The 16,007-nt window shown below is 36.4% G+C and overlaps 1 protein-coding gene across 2 annotated transcripts in view; it reads right to left on the bottom strand.

Annotated features, from left to right (window-relative positions):
* Nucleotides 1-5,686, bottom strand: part of ap1s1 (adaptor related protein complex 1 subunit sigma 1) — a 74,211-nt gene extending 68,525 nt beyond the window's left edge. The window contains exon 1 of one of the 2 annotated variants that reach the window (XM_036134506.1): nt 5,506-5,686. In XM_036134506.1, coding sequence (XP_035990399.1) covers nt 5,506-5,508 — 3 coding nt within the window. In that variant the 5' untranslated portion in view covers nt 5,509-5,686. The remainder of the gene's footprint in view (nt 1-5,505) is intronic. The other variant, XM_036134505.1, reaches the window with a different exon arrangement.
* Nucleotides 5,687-16,007: the final 10,321 nt, after the last annotated feature.

The raw sequence follows: 16,007 nt of genomic DNA, 5'->3' as shown, positions 1-16,007 counted from the left end.
TATCTAAGGAAATCCAGTAGATTGCATCAAGTCTTGACAAACAGCATTCACTCCTGAAGGAGCGTAGAGCTACAGGGACAGTCGTCTGCATTGTTGATGGCTTTGCAGCAATCCCTGATACTGAGCAAGCATGAAGCGACAGTGCAAAGGAAAACTCCCCTTTAACGGGAAGGAAAAACCTCCAGCAGAACCGGGCTCAGTATGAACGGTCATCTGCCTCGACCGACTGGGGGTTAGAGAAGACAGAGCAGAGACACAATAAGAGACAAAAAAGCACAGAAGCAGATACATTGAGATACATTAAGTCAGCGCCCTCTTTAAAAACATCCCAGTCAGTGTTTCCAAAACAGTCCTGTCGAGCTAAGCAGGCCTCTTCTGTCCAAACCTGAATAGTTTTTAATCGCTGGTTTTGCTACTGCAAATAAGTGGCTTCTAGGCAGGAATCAGGTCCACAGAGATGTGATCTCATGAGCCAAATTGTGGGGCTGCAGCAGCTTTGTATGCACCTGGGATTTTACAGTAAGCTTGACCTAGTGTATTATTGTCTCTGGTCGGGAACTTCATGAATTTATGGAACTTAGGGAGCACAGCCTTTAGATTAACATGGTTACAGTCCCCTGCAATTATCATACCCGCTTCTAGATTACTGTTCATTTGGCCAGTGACAAAGCAGAAAAGTTCTTCAAGAGCTAGTTTAGTGTTAGCTCTAGGCTGCACGTACACCGCGATGATCAGCCAGTTTAAATGGTCTGCACTTAACTGCAAGGTATTCCAGGTCAGGTGAGCAGAAGCTTCCTACTTTTGCCAAAGTGCACCAGGAGTTGTGGATGTAAATTGCCAGTCCCCCTCCTTTGCTTTTATTAGCATCCACAATTCGATCGGCACTGAATAGCGTACACTCCTCCAATTCTACAGCTTTGTCTGGGACGTTGCAGTCTAACCACAATTCTGTGAAAAATCACTACACAGCTTTCCATCCTTCATACAGCGATTCTTAACCGCATCTGGTCAACTTTGTTGCCGAGGGATCTTACTTTGGCCAGAGTCAGGCTCGGAAGTGTTAGTCTGTATAGATTAGCTTTCAGATCTCCTTTCTTCGCTTATCCTGTTTCCTGATTCTCTGAAATGAATGGAGTTTGCTCAGTTGTCACTACAAGAAGTGACAACTGAGCAAAGAAGACCGAGCAGGAAGCAGCGGCATTAATGTCTGTTAGAAACATCCACACTGCAGTAAACATTCATGCTGGGCGGGCACAAGGAACAGAACCAAAACAGTCAGCCAAATTAAAGAAAACTTGGGTTTCTTTAAAGCAGAAGAGAACACTGCATTGTTGTGCTCCTTAGCTGATGTAGTTACCTCTCCTAGTATGAATGTTTACGTCAGTCAGAGTTTAGCCTGACATCTGTGCTTGCAGTAATCAAAGCATCTGTTACTTATTCTTGACTTGAGTTAATTGAATGGATACAGCACCACACTGCGTTGCCAGATCGGACCGTTTCCAGCCCAAACACAACGTAAAACCCGCCCAACTAAAAATAAAAAAAACAGCCCAAATCTCAGCACAAAGCTCCCCACAAAATGTGCAATCAATCAAATAATCTGCACACACAAGATCACTTTCCCAAGCACATTGTCACAGCTATGGAGGACCAAGTCTACCATATTTAAAAATAAATACAGAAATAAATAAATGCTCAATAAATATGCATACAATTAATAGCCACCAAAAATACAATAAACAAATAAATGTAGGTAGAAATGAAATTATACAGTGAGACATAAATGTATATATCTCTTTTAAGTAGCTACTTTATTAATTACTTTTTAAAGTATTTATTCATGTGCGTGTTATAATATTTTTGTCTGTTTTATTCTTTCTTTGTATTTTTTTGCCCTATTTATTTCTCTGATGCTATTTATTTCTGCCTGTCCTTTTTACGTTTCTACCTGTCCATTTTACATTTCTGTCTGTCCTTTTTACATTTTTGTTTGTCGTTTTTACATTTCTTTTCGGCATAACTCTGTTATGCCGAAAAGAAAAAGTATATATTTTTTAAATCACTAAATGTTGTGAAAAGCAGCCTAAATTTTAACAACCAACCCAGCTATTTTTCCAGCCCAATACATTCATAATCAGCCTGATTGGCAACACATTTTTAGATGTTTGGTATTTTATTGATTTTTTTGGTAGGAGGGGTCACAGAGCCACTGTTCGAAGCGGGGACATAGTATGTTTGTTCAGCTATTCGGCACCTAGAGCCATTTCTTCTCCAGCAGACACCTAGCCGCACAGGTCAATGCACGGCACCGAGAAGCTGCAATGCTTGCGCATTCTCGCATGCTTCAAGCAGCTCAGCATATCCACTCTAAATCACATACAAAACAGTTGAATAAGGAAAGACTTCTTCCCACTCAGCCGATTTCTGGGAGACCGCGGTCGAAAATCTTTGCGTGCCTGGACTCCTGTCTGCAAGTATGAGGGAGGAAGCCTTTAATTGGCTGTAGTTGCTTGTTCAAAAAAGTCATCAGCTCTTTGCCAACACTCGTATTTCCATTTGACGATCTTTCTGGGTTGGTCTCAATTTACTTGGACGGGCCGCCCAAGTAGATCTATGTATGGGAAACACTGAAATTGATGAAAAAAATAAATATTTGAACACATCAAAAAGAACACATTCATGTTTGGAAAGTTAAGAGTTGTGACAACACAAAAACGTCATTTTCAAGGATAATTATAAAATAAAAAAAATAAAAAATTGTATTTTCCAGCTTATACGTCAACCACCCAAATGTTGTGAATGGAGATTAAACAAACATGATTCTCCTTATATTAGCCAGTCTCGATAAGTTGAAACAATCACGAGAGAACGGTTGTGTTTTTTTCTGTTTTAACCCTCTAACTGAACAATAAAGTGTTGACACTCCTCTTTCCCTTTTTAAAAAAGTAAAACATCTCCACTTCCGTGTCTAGCTGTCTAGTCAGTTAAAAATTAGTCGGAATTGACTGTATCCGCTCTGCCAGCATCCAGTTGTTGTGACAGTGTTACACAGTTTTCCATGACGCACCAGATTGCGTGACCCTAGAGGGCACTATTTTGCTGGCTTCTGTAGAACAAACATAGAGCTCCCCAAGCGTGCAGACTCTATAGCCCCATTTACACTACCCTTGTTAAACTGATCCTAGCCGAGACCAGTCCGAACTTGGATCAGTTAACCAAGCCGAGCCTCGTTCTGACGACCGTTTACACATCACGCTATCCCGGTTCCTTGGTTGCTCCTCGCCTCCTAGTGACGATCTGCGGTACTACTGTTCTCTGGGATTGAGGGCGGGACAAAGCAAATCAAAAGGCGGCGCCCGGAACATTCAGGAAGTTATGGGTGGACAGAGTCGACTTTTGGGACGTGGATAAGACAAACGAACATCTAATAAGGATTTACAGACGCAGAAAACAACGACAGACGCTGAGGTTCATCACACTGCTAAGCAGAATCATCTCTGGAAACCGTGTGGCACGGTAAGGAAGCTAGTATTTTTATGAATGTCTGAAATTTGTCTGAATGGAGTGTGAATCGGGACGTGCAGCCAGACACGCCGGAAAAACCGGACAGTCAGCTGACTGTAAGGGCATGACGCGGTCTGCTCATGCGCTCTTCGTCATCAGATAACCAGAAAAAAAACAACAAAAAAAAACAGGCAGAGACCACACCAGGAACTGGGCTGCAATTTCGCGCGGTCCGGTTATGTCTAGCTCGGTTCAGTTCAGTCTGCTTACCGTTTACACTCGAGAGTTATCTCGGTTACCGAGCTCGGACTGGTCTCGGCTCGGATAAAAAAAGGGTAGTGTATACGGGGTAAATGTTACAGCCCCAAAATGAAAAACTACACGAACCACAAGGCCCAGTGATGACAACAACCATCAAGGGAAAGAATTAGGGCTGTGTTAAAAAAAATGCTTTTCCAATTAGGAATCGGTCATCATATTATTCCTAAAAATTGATTCATATAATCAACAAATTGTTTTTCACTGTGAACTTAAATGTGTGAGCCAGCATTACAACGGACATGAGTCTACGCTGACAGGCACGTGCAGAGCTAAATTCTTAAGACCTTTACTGCGGTGTCAAACTATTAACTGCTCGGTGGCAAGAAGTCTTCACATTGAACTGTTTCATATGTGACACCGAGTTTGATACACTGAGCTGCTCCAAGCAGGTGGTCGCAAGGACACACGGCATCACAGTCCCTCCCTGTGTGCATTGACAGATGTTAAATCGAGAATAGAATTTAAAATTCTCCTCACATATAAAGCCCTTAATAATCAACCTCCATATATCACAGCTCTGATTACCCTAAATGTTCCTAACAGAGCACTTCGTTCTCAGACTCCAGGTCTACTGGTGGTTCCTAGAGTCTCTAAAACTAGAATGAGAGGCAGCTGTTTTAGTTATCAGGCTCCTCTCCTATGGAACAAACTCCGTCTACTTTTAAGACTAGGCTTTAAACTTTCCTTTTTGACAAAGCTTCTAGTGGCTTATGTTACCCTGAGCCATCTCTGTAGTTATGCTGCTATAGGCTTAGGCTGCTGGAGGACATCAGGGTCTATTTTTCTCACTCTGAGAGAGAAACTTACTGTTCTCCAATTTGCATTGTTGTTATTTCAACTTTTAGTTCTCAGTTATTTTTTATAGAAGGTACACCTGGTCTGGTGTTCTGTTAGCTGTGACATCATCCAGGGAGGCAGATCATTCACTATTATACCATCTAACATAGTAAGTACTCCTGGATCAATGTGAGCTTCTGGGCTTTCTGTGTCTCTGCTCTGTCTTCTCTAACCCACAGTGGTTTGAGGCAGATGAACGTTCACATTGAGCCTGGTTCTGGTTCTGCTGGAGGTTTTCCTCCCTGTTAAAGGGGAGTTTTCCTCTCCACTGTCGCTTCATGCATGCTCAGTATGAGGGGTTGCTGCAAAGCCATCAACAATGCAGACGACTGTCCCTGTGGCTCTACACTCTTTCAGGAAGAGTAAATGCTGCTTGTCAAGACTTGATGCAATCTACTGGGCTTGCTTAGACAGGAAACTTTTTGACCAATCGGTATGAGTTCATTGAATTTGACTTTGTAATGTGCCTTGAGATGACATGTATTCTGAATTGGCGCTGTATAAATAAAATTGAATTGAATTGTCCATTACTCATGAGCTTTTACAGGCTGTATAAATGTTAACCAAGATGCCATTGATTATTGGTTGTTACACTTAATCCCGGGCTGAAAGCAGTACCATCATGTAAACTCTGAGTACTAATGGTAGCGATGCTGACTAAGGTGAGTTAACACGACCGGGCTGTTTTCACCCTTCGCGCTGCTTCATACTGAAGGCCTGTTAGCTGACTACAGCCAGGTAAAACGTAGCGCAGGTGCACACTTCCTGATAATATACACCTTGCTAGCATAAGCACAGTTTAGCTTCTTTCTCATTCAGCCAAAGTGAAAAGCAGGAACTTACCATTCTGGTGTATTTCAAACGTCTCTCTAACGTTACAACCTTTTAGCTCCGAGTCCGATTTACCATTCGCACACCGGCTACAGCAGAATGTCCATTACCGTCCAGTGCTTCTAGAAAAACCCCGCAGACATACCCTGTCGTAAAACATGTACGGAGTTCTTCTTCTTCTTCTTCTTCTTGATTTTATTGGCGGTTGGCAACAAACTTTAAGCAGCATTACCGCCACCTACTGGTATGGAGTGTGGTTCGAAATGGACTATCAACTTATAAGTATTTGTATCTTCCTACTCCTACCTTTAATATATAATTTAACTAAATTAATTTCCTATTTATATATACCTACATACTCTCATCCATTTTTATATATATCTTTATAATCCACCCCCCTAGATCATGCACCCATTCACACACACACCTATTTTAATCATATTCTTTGAAATAATTTAGTTTTCTTTAAATATTTAATAATTATTTGTATATGTTTACTCCCCGAATTCTTCCTCAAAATATCTATCAAATTAATCTTTTCCTTAATACATTCAAACTCTCTTTTCATACTCCTTCTTTCTCTTTCATACTTATGGCATTCTAACATAACATGTTCTATCGTTTCATATCTGTCACAATAATCACATTTTCCATTATTAAGCTTTTGTATTTTAAAAAGTGTATAATTAAGACCTGTATGCCCTAATCTTAATCTTGTTATCACCCTTCCTTCCTTTCTATTTCTTCTTTCATTTCTTTTCTCTCCTACTAACTTCTGTATTTTATAAAACCATCTTCCTGTTTTTTCTTCATCCCACCTTTTTTGCCATTTTTCAGTTTTTCTTTAACCATACTCTTTCCCTCATATTTACTTGTTTTAACTATAAAACTAATATTATTATGAATTGCCCTTTTTGCCATATTATCTGCCCTCTCATTTCCTTCTACCCCTATATGCGCTGGAATCCATACAAATACAACTACCAGCCCCATATTCTGTATTCTATACAATGTATAAAATATTTCTAATAATATATCCATCCTACTATCTGATTGAAATTTTTTTAAACTTAATAATGCTGAACTTGAATCTGAACATATCACTGTTTTTAATGGTTTTATTTCTTCCACCCATTGCAAGGCTAACAATATTGCCAACATTTCTCCTGTGTATACTGATAACCCATCTGTGCTCCGTTTTCCTATTTTTACTTCGAATTCTGGCACCACAAAAGCTACTCCTATCTTCCCATTTATCTTTGACGCATCTGTATAAATTTGAATATATTTGTAATATTTGTTTATATGTATCTGTACTGAATATTTATCTACCGTGTATGACTTATCTTGTTTCTTTTCTATTATTGACATGTCTACATTTGCTTCTGGTAAAATCCATGGCGGTATTATTGACATTGGTGTTTGACTTATTTCTAAACTATCAATCTTGAATTATTTTATTTTATTTCCAACACTCCATCCAAAACTCCTCATTTCTTTCTTTTCTTTTTCCCAACATGGACCTAAAATTTCCCGAGTTGGATGATCAATTTTATTGCTTTGTAAATTTAACCAGTAATTTATTTCTAGTTTTGTTCTTCTTAAATCTAATGGCATTTCTCCCATTTCTACTTCTATTGCAGCTGTTGGTGTGGTTTTAAATGCTCCAGTACATATTCTTATTGCCTGATGTTGAATTATGTCTAATTTATTCAGATGTGTTTTAGCTGCTGAACCGTAAACTATGCACCCAAAGTCTATGTTAGATCTTATCATTCCATTATAAATCTGCTTCATTGATTTTCTATCTGCTCCCCAGTCACTGCCAGCCAAGCATCTTAAAATATTTAAGATTTTCTTACACTTATCAACCACTTTTTGAATATGTATTCAAGTTTAGTTTTTCATCAAACCATATTCCTAAAAATTTTATACACTTTACTTGTTCTAATTCTTGATTATATAATTTTAATTTTATTTCCTTGTTTATTTTTTTTGTGAATATCATTACTTTTGTCTTTTCAACTGAAAACTTGAATCCCCATTGCAACGCCCATTTTTCTATTTCAATGATAACCTTTTGTACTTTCTTTACCATATGATCTACATTTTTCCCTCTTTTCCAGACCGCTCCATCATCTGCAAATAATGAACATCCTATTTCTTTTCCAATACCATTAAACACATCATTTATCATAATTAAGAACAGTAAAGGACTTATAATGCTTCCTTGCGGAGTTCCATTTTCTACCTTATATTTTTCTGAATACGCTTCCCCTATTCTCACTTGTATTTTTCTATTTGTTAAAAAGTCTTTAATCCATTTAAATAATTTTCCTTTAATATCCAACATATATAGTTTAATCAATAATCCCTCCACCCACATCATATCGTATGCTTTTTCTATATCAAAAAATACTGCCACCACACTTTCTTTATTTACTTGTGCTCTTATAATTTCATGTTCTAAACATAACGTTGGATCATTAGTGCTCCTCCCTTTTCTAAACCCACTTTGATACTTTGATATATATCCTTTACTATTTAAATAATAAACCATCCTATTGTTAATCATTCTTTCCATTATTTTACATAAATTGGATGTTAAAGCTATTGGTCTGTAGTTTCCTGGGTTTGAATTATCTTTTCCTGGTTTTGCTATTGGTATTATAACGGATTCCTTCCAATTCATTGGTAATTTTCCTTCCTCCCAAATTTTATTATATACTTGCAATATTACATCTTTTGATTTTTCACTAAGTTGTGTTATCATTCTATAACAAATCTTATCTTTACCTGGTGCTGTATTTTTTGTCTTCCTGAGTGCAGAATTCAATTCAGCTTTTGTGAACTCAACATTTAACAAATTATTTGTTTCTTCAACATTCTCTAATAGCTCTTTATATTTAAGTTTTTTATTTTCTCTCCCTCTCCTTCCTTCTTCACTTATATGATTTGAACTATGAACTTTACTAAATGTTCTTGCCAATGTTTCAGCTTTATCTTCATCTCTTACTATATTTATATTATCCATTTTTAATATAGGATATTCAAACTCTTTCTTTTTGCCATTCATTCTTTTAATTATTTTCCATATTTTTTCCATTTTGGTTTCTCTCCCTATTGTACTACAGAAATTCCTCCAATAATCTCTTTTTGCGTTCTTAATAGTTCTTCTTACCATTGCTTGCTTTCTTTTATAATCAATTACATTTTTATAAATAGGATTCCCTTTTAATACCTTAAATGCTTTATTTCTTATCTTTATTGCTTTTTTACATTCATCTGTCCACCATGGCACCATTTTCTTATCACTTCTACATCCTGTTTTCTTTATTGAATTATCTGCTGCTTCCATAATTATTTTGCAAATTTCTAGATTAACTTCATCTATATCCCTTGTCATATCTACTTTCTCTAAATTTATTTGACTCAAATACCTAAATTTAATCCAATCTGCTTTATTAAAATTCAGTTTTTTATTTACCTTTATATTCTTATTTAGATTTAATCCTACCTTAACTACGATGGGATAATGATCACTACCTATTGTTGTATTTTTATCAATGAACCACTCGCATATACCAGCTAAAACATTTGAAACAATTGTTAAATCAATAACTGATTCCATCCCTGTTCTTACATTGATTCTTGTTCCCCTCCCATCATTAATACATACAAGATTTTTCACTTCCATTAATTCCTCTATAACTTTTCCATTTTTATCATTACTTTTACCCCATAATGTACTATTTGCATTAAAATCCCCACACCAAATTACTTTCTCTTCCAAATATACCATTAACTCCTCCATTATTTCAATTGATAATGTTTTGCATGGATTGTAAAAACGTATGATTTTGAATTTACTTTCTTGTTCCCATATATCAACTATTATAAATTCAAGTTCTTTCCCCTTCCCTAATACCTGATATTGTATCCCTTGTTTTATAAATATTGCACATCCTCCTCCCCCTCCCTCCTGTCGATCTCTTCGTACACTATTATATCCCTTAATCACAAAATCTAATGTTGTTTTTGTCAGGGTTTTGTTTACCGATGAACTCAGGACGCACACACGGGACTAAAAGTTTGAGTTTTTATTGAAGGAAGTATGCTGGGTGGTGAGTGATGAAGACCGGAGGTTCAGGACTGCAGAAGGTCAGGGATGAATGTGATGGCAGGAGCTGACGACTATCCAGGCAGCCGGGAATGCTCAGAACTGCTCGGCTAGCAGCCCCAGTAGCCACAGCAGGTTAGCAGTTCGTTTGCAGACACCAGGACACAGAGCTGAGCTTCTCGAGGGGGGCTAGTCAGGTTAGCAGAACTTGAGAGACACCAGGACACAGAGCTGAGCTTCTCCAGGGCAGCTAGTCAGGTTAGCAGAACTTGAGAGACACCAGGGCACAGAGCAGAGCTTTTCCAGGATGGCTAGTCCAGTTAGCAGTTCTCTGGAGACACCAGGACACAGAGCAGAACTTCTCCAGGGACAAACAGCAAAGTAAGAGTCTAAAGAAAACTGGCAGGACTAACCTTAAACAAGAAAAACAAATCTTCCAAGGCGAAAACAGGGACTGGCATGGAGAGGTGTGGGTTAATGACGGCCCAGTGCTGAACACTGAGCTATATAATACACTGGAGTGCTGATTTTGCCGAAAAACTGAAGTCACTGGCCGCCATCTTGCTCCTCCCTACTCTCACAAAATCCCATAGGATTTGGTTGCAACAACAAGCAGTTTTCTGGCTGAGTGAAAACGTTTCACAGGTAATTCTACAGTCAGTGGATGTACTAACACTATCAACTAGAAAATTAGGTGCTGACATATTTTACATGTTATTCATATTAAATATATATATATGTATATATAAGTATGTGTATATGTATATATGTATATATATGTATACACATATGTAAATATATGTTTTTGTATATTGTTATTTATATATTTATAAATGTTAAACATATATATTTAAATGAATAAAATGCAAAATATTTCAGCACATGACTTTCTCAGTACTTGATAGATTTAGAACATAACATAAAACTATATGGCATTTGACATTTTAAAAGTCTTAAGCCCCCCCTGAACATTTGAAAATCCTCGTTATTCGATGCTGTAGCGCAAATATTCCCTGGTTACTGGGGGGAAATAGGGAGTACCAATATGGCGGCTGGTGGCTTCAAAGCGACTCGTTCTAACAGACGGTGATTAGCACTCCAGTGTATTATATAGCTCAGTGGTGCTGAACTTCTTCTTCTTCTTCTTGATTTTTATTGGCGGTTGGCAAAAAACGTTTAGGTGAGCATTACCGCCACCAACTGGTATGGAGTGTGGACTGCATGACCAAAAAAAAAAAAAAAAAAAAACCTATATCCTATTATACAACCTACTCTGTTTCAAAAACTCAAATATGACCTGGTATCCTCTGCTTCCTGATTCCTTTCGCAATAAATCAACAATATCAAGTTTAATTTTCATGTTACTAAGTTTCCTTGTCAACCTGTTTCTCTGAATCCAATATTTATTACAATTCAAAATGACATGTTCCACAGTCTCATCTTCCCCACAGTCACATTTCCCTGTCTGATGTTTACCTATCAAAAATAATGATCTATTCAATCCAGTGTGTCCCATTCTAAGCCGTGAAATAATTATCTCTTCTCTCCTGTTCCTTTCTGTTATTCTCATTTGTCCAATTCTCTTTTGTATTTTATAAAACCACCTTCCTTTCTTTTCTTCATCCCATAACTTTTGCCACCTGTCTTTGGCTTTTTGTTTAATTATACCCTTTATTTCTGTTATACCAAAACTAACATTAATATCTACCCTTACCTTATTTGTACTCTCCTTAGCCATTCTGTCTGCCATTTAATTTCCTTTAATCTCATTATGTGCCGGAACCCAAACAAAATTTACTACTAACCCCATCATATTTATTCTGTAAAGCGTTTGTTGTATTTCAATTAATATATCAGGTCTACTGTCTGACTGATTATTTTGCAAACTGATTAATGATGAACTAGAATCTGAGCAAATGATTGATTTTAATGGTCTTACCTCTTCCACCCATTGAACTGCTAAAAGCAAAGCTAGCATTTCTCCTGTATACACTGAAACTCCATCACTAATCCTTTTTCCTACCTTAATATGAAACTGTGGTATGATAAATGCTATCCCTACCCTATTAGCTGTGTTTTTTGATGCATCTGTATATATTTGTATATAATTATAATATTTATTTAAGTGTTCTAGTACTATATATTTATTCATAATATGATATTTATCTTTTTCCTTCTTTTCTAATAATGAAAGATCAACTTTAGCATCAGGAAGTATCCAAGGTGGTATTGCTGTTAACGGAACTGTCTGACATATATCTAACTGATTTAAATTAATTTCATTAACTTTATTTTTTATTACCCATCCAAAGCTCTTTAATTGTTTCTTTTCCTTTTCCCATCCAGGTTTAAGCACCTCTAGTGTTGGATGATCCTTCCTTTGCCCCTGTAAATTTGACCAGTAGTCTAATGATAATTGATCCCTTCTAACTTTAAGAGGCATTTCTCCCATTTCAACCTGTAATGCTGCTGTTGACGATGTTTTAAAAGCTCCAGTACATATTCTTAAAGCCTGATGTTGAATAATATTTAACTTATGGAGGTTTGTATCTGCTGCTGAGTTATAGACTATACATCCATAGTCAAGTACTGACCTGATTAACCCAGTATAAATTGCTTTTAATGATTTTCTATCAGCTCCCCACTCTGTTACAACTAAACACCTCATTATATTTAGTACCTTTCTACATTTATCAATTATTTTCTTAACATGCACACCCCATGTCATTCTTTCATCAAACCACATCCCAAGAAATTTAAATTGTTTAACTCTTTCCAAATCCTGACCATATAATTTTAAGTTAGCTTTTCCATCAACTCTTTTTCTTGTAAAAAACATTATTTTAGTTTTCTCTACAGAAAATTTGAATCCCCATTTATATGACCATTTTTCTACAACTGCAATTGCTCCCTGAAGTTTCTTTACAATAAATTCCAAATTTCTTCCTCTTTTCCACATTGCTCCATCATCTGCAAATAATGAGAATCCCATTCCACCCTCTATTTCTTTAAACATATCATTAACTATCACTGAAAATAATAACGGGCTTACAATACTTCCCTGTGGTGTCCCATTTTCTATTTTCAAACTCTCAGAATAATCCTTCCCTATCCTCACTTGTATCTGTCTTTCTTCTAAAAAATTTTTAATCCATCTAAACATATGACCATTTATACCCATTCTTCTAATTTTAATTAATAACCCTTCCCTCCACATCATATCATATGCTCTCTCAATATCAAAAAATACTGCCACAACACTCTCTTTATTCACTTGGGCCTTTCTAATTTCATGCTCTAAGCATAAAACTGGATCCATTGTACCTCTACCTCTCCTGAAACCACTCTGATAAGATGATATAAGTTGCTTGCTCTCCATATAATATATTAATCTTTCATTTATCATTCTCTCCATTATTTTACATAAATTGGATGTTAAAGCTATCGGCCTATAATTTCCTGGTTTTGTCTCATTTTTCCCTGGTTTTCTAATTGGAATAATTACAGCTTCCCCAAAAAAATGAAGATCATTAACCAGCTTACTAGATTAAAGGCAGATGTTGTATTATTGCAAGAAACCCACAAATCAGCTACAAATGCAAGTGAGCTTAATTCACCTGAGTTCCCTAATGTGTTTGCGGCCTGCTATAACTCTAGACAGAGAGGTGTAGCAATCTTAATCCACAAAAGCGTTAGTTTTAAAATATTAGATAAAACTATAGATCCTGAAGGTAGATACATAATAATTAAAATAGCTATCAAATAACCAGAAGCTATGTATTGTCAGTATATATGGTCCAAATGTTGATGACCCCTCTTTTTTCTACCAATTCTTCCTTGCACTTTCAAAACACGGGGATTGTTCACTAATTATAGGAGGTGACTTCAACTTTGGTTTAAATAACGATATAGACAGGTTGAATAAAACAGGGACTCAGCGTAGTTGGCAATCAGTAAATGTAGTCAAACAATACATGAGTGATTTTGGTCTTTGCGATGCATGGCGTTCTCTTCATCCTATTAGTAAAGAATACACTTTTTTCTCAAATGTTCACCATTCGTACTCTCGTCTGGACTACTTTCTTATAAGTAGCTCACTGCTGTCGGTCGTTTCAGAGACGGTAATTCATCCTATTACTATCAGTGATCACGCTCCTGTTACTCTCACCTTAATTAATAAAAAAATAACCACACAAAACAAAAGCTGGAGATTTAATACATCACTGCTTAAAGATGAAGAATTTATAAAATTCATTAAAGAACAGTGGGCTTCATACTTAGAATACAATGATCAACCAGGTACATCGGCATCGATATTGTGGGAAGCTGGTAAAGCAGTGATGAGAGGTAAGATAATTTCTTTCTCATCTCATAAAAAGAAAAAAGAAAACAAAAAGATTCAGGAATTAGAAGAAAAACTTAAGTTACTAGAATTATCTCAAGAAGAAGGGAAGTTAGGTAAAATCCGTGAAGTAAAATTAGAACTAAACCACTATATTGAAAAGCAAAATAGATTTCTAATACAAAGACTCCGAATAGAAAATTTTGAACATGGCAATAAGTCAGGAAGCTTTCTAGCTAATCAGCTTAAAATAAATAAGGAGAAAACTACTATATTTGCAGTTACAGATTCAACTGGTAATACAGTAAGTGAACCAGAGTGTATAAATAATACCTTCCGCGATTTCTACAAATCTTTATACACACCACAGATAAATCCATCAGAGAAGGATATTAAGCAATTTCTGGATAAAATTACACTTCCTAAATTATCAGATAACCAAAGAATGACACTGGATTCCCCGCTGACAACAGCTGAAACCCAGGAAGCTCTTAAAAGCATGCCTAATAAAAAGGCTCCAGGTCCAGATGGATTCCCCACTGAGTTTTATAAAGAGTTCTGGAATATTCTAGCCCCAACGTTCCACTAGAATGTTGCAGGAAATACAGGAAAAAGGTAGATTTCCAGCTAATATGAACTCTGCCACCATCAGCCTTCTGCTCAAGCCAGACAAAGATCCTGTGTTGCCCACTAGTTATCGTCCCATATCCTTAATTAATGTGGATATTAAGATAATCTGTAAAGCTTTAGCAAAAAGATTAGACAAAGTAACTCCTCTCATAATACATCCAGATCAAACTGGTTTCATCAGAGGAAGGCAGTCATCCACAAATACACGCCGATTACTTAATTTAATTGATTATTCCTACAGTAAAAACATTAAAACCAATATATTGTCTTTAGACGCAGAAAAAGCATTTGATAGAGTAAATTGAAAATTTTTATTCGCTACTCTTCATAAATTCGGTTTTGGCGATTTATTCATAAACTGGTTAAAAATTCTATACAATTCTCCAACAGCCTGTGTCAGGACAAATAATCAAATGTCTTCCAGTTTTTGTCTACAGAGGGGCACCAGGCAAGGATGCCCTCTTTCTCCATCACTTTTTGCCATCTTTATAGAACCTCTAGCAGCAACAATCAGACAAACAAAAGCTGTAAAAGGTATAAAATGCATGAAAATAGAGCACAAGATTCGTCTGTACGCGGATGATGTATTACTTTATCTCCAGCATTCAAATAATTCTCTTTTACAAGTAATTAGAATACTAGAATCTTTCTCCAAAGTATCAGATTACTCGTTAAACTGGTCTAAATCTACGGTACTGTCAATTAATTGCTCTCTCGAAAACTCCCTAAATTTACAAATGCAATCAGGAAATATTAAATATTTAGGTATTACTGTGTCGAATAAATTAACAGATTTACTTAAACTTAACCATGCCCCACTTTTAAACAGGATAGAAGAGGACCTTGAAAGATGGAAATCGCTTCCAATCACACTTATGGGTAGGGTAGCTTCAATTAAAATGATGGTCCTACCTAGAATTAATTATTTATTTTCAATGGTCCCCAATAAACCATCATCTGACTGGTTTAAATCTCTAGACTCTGCCATTTCTAGATTTCTTTGGAAAGATAAACCCCCACGTATTAGCTTAAAGACAATACAGAAGACTAAAGACAGGGGAGGATTAGATCTGCCTAACTTCCATAACTATTACTTAGCAAATAGGCTACAATACATCTCTAAATGGATAAAAAATAGTCTTTTAGATGAGCCTTGGTTAGATATAGAACAGGAAATGTGCAATAATATCATGATTTCAGATCTGCCGTTTATAAGCTCAAATATAAAACGGCATACATGCTTCAAATATATCAACATTAGTTCTACTCTGACAGCATGGTGGGAGTTCCTCAAAATGACAAAGTCATCCCTTATCCCATGCAGTCGTACACCTATCTGGAATAACCCTGATATCCTACAAAATAATAAAATGATAAACTTTACATACTGGAAGAATAAAGGTATTAAATATCTGGAACATC

Source organism: Fundulus heteroclitus, unplaced genomic scaffold (genome assembly GCF_011125445.2).
Source record: "Fundulus heteroclitus isolate FHET01 unplaced genomic scaffold, MU-UCD_Fhet_4.1 scaffold_84, whole genome shotgun sequence".
Lineage (NCBI taxonomy): Eukaryota > Metazoa > Chordata > Actinopteri > Cyprinodontiformes > Fundulidae > Fundulus > Fundulus heteroclitus.
The sequence above is the reverse complement of the archived record's forward strand: the minus strand, read 5'-3'. Positions and strand labels throughout refer to the sequence as shown.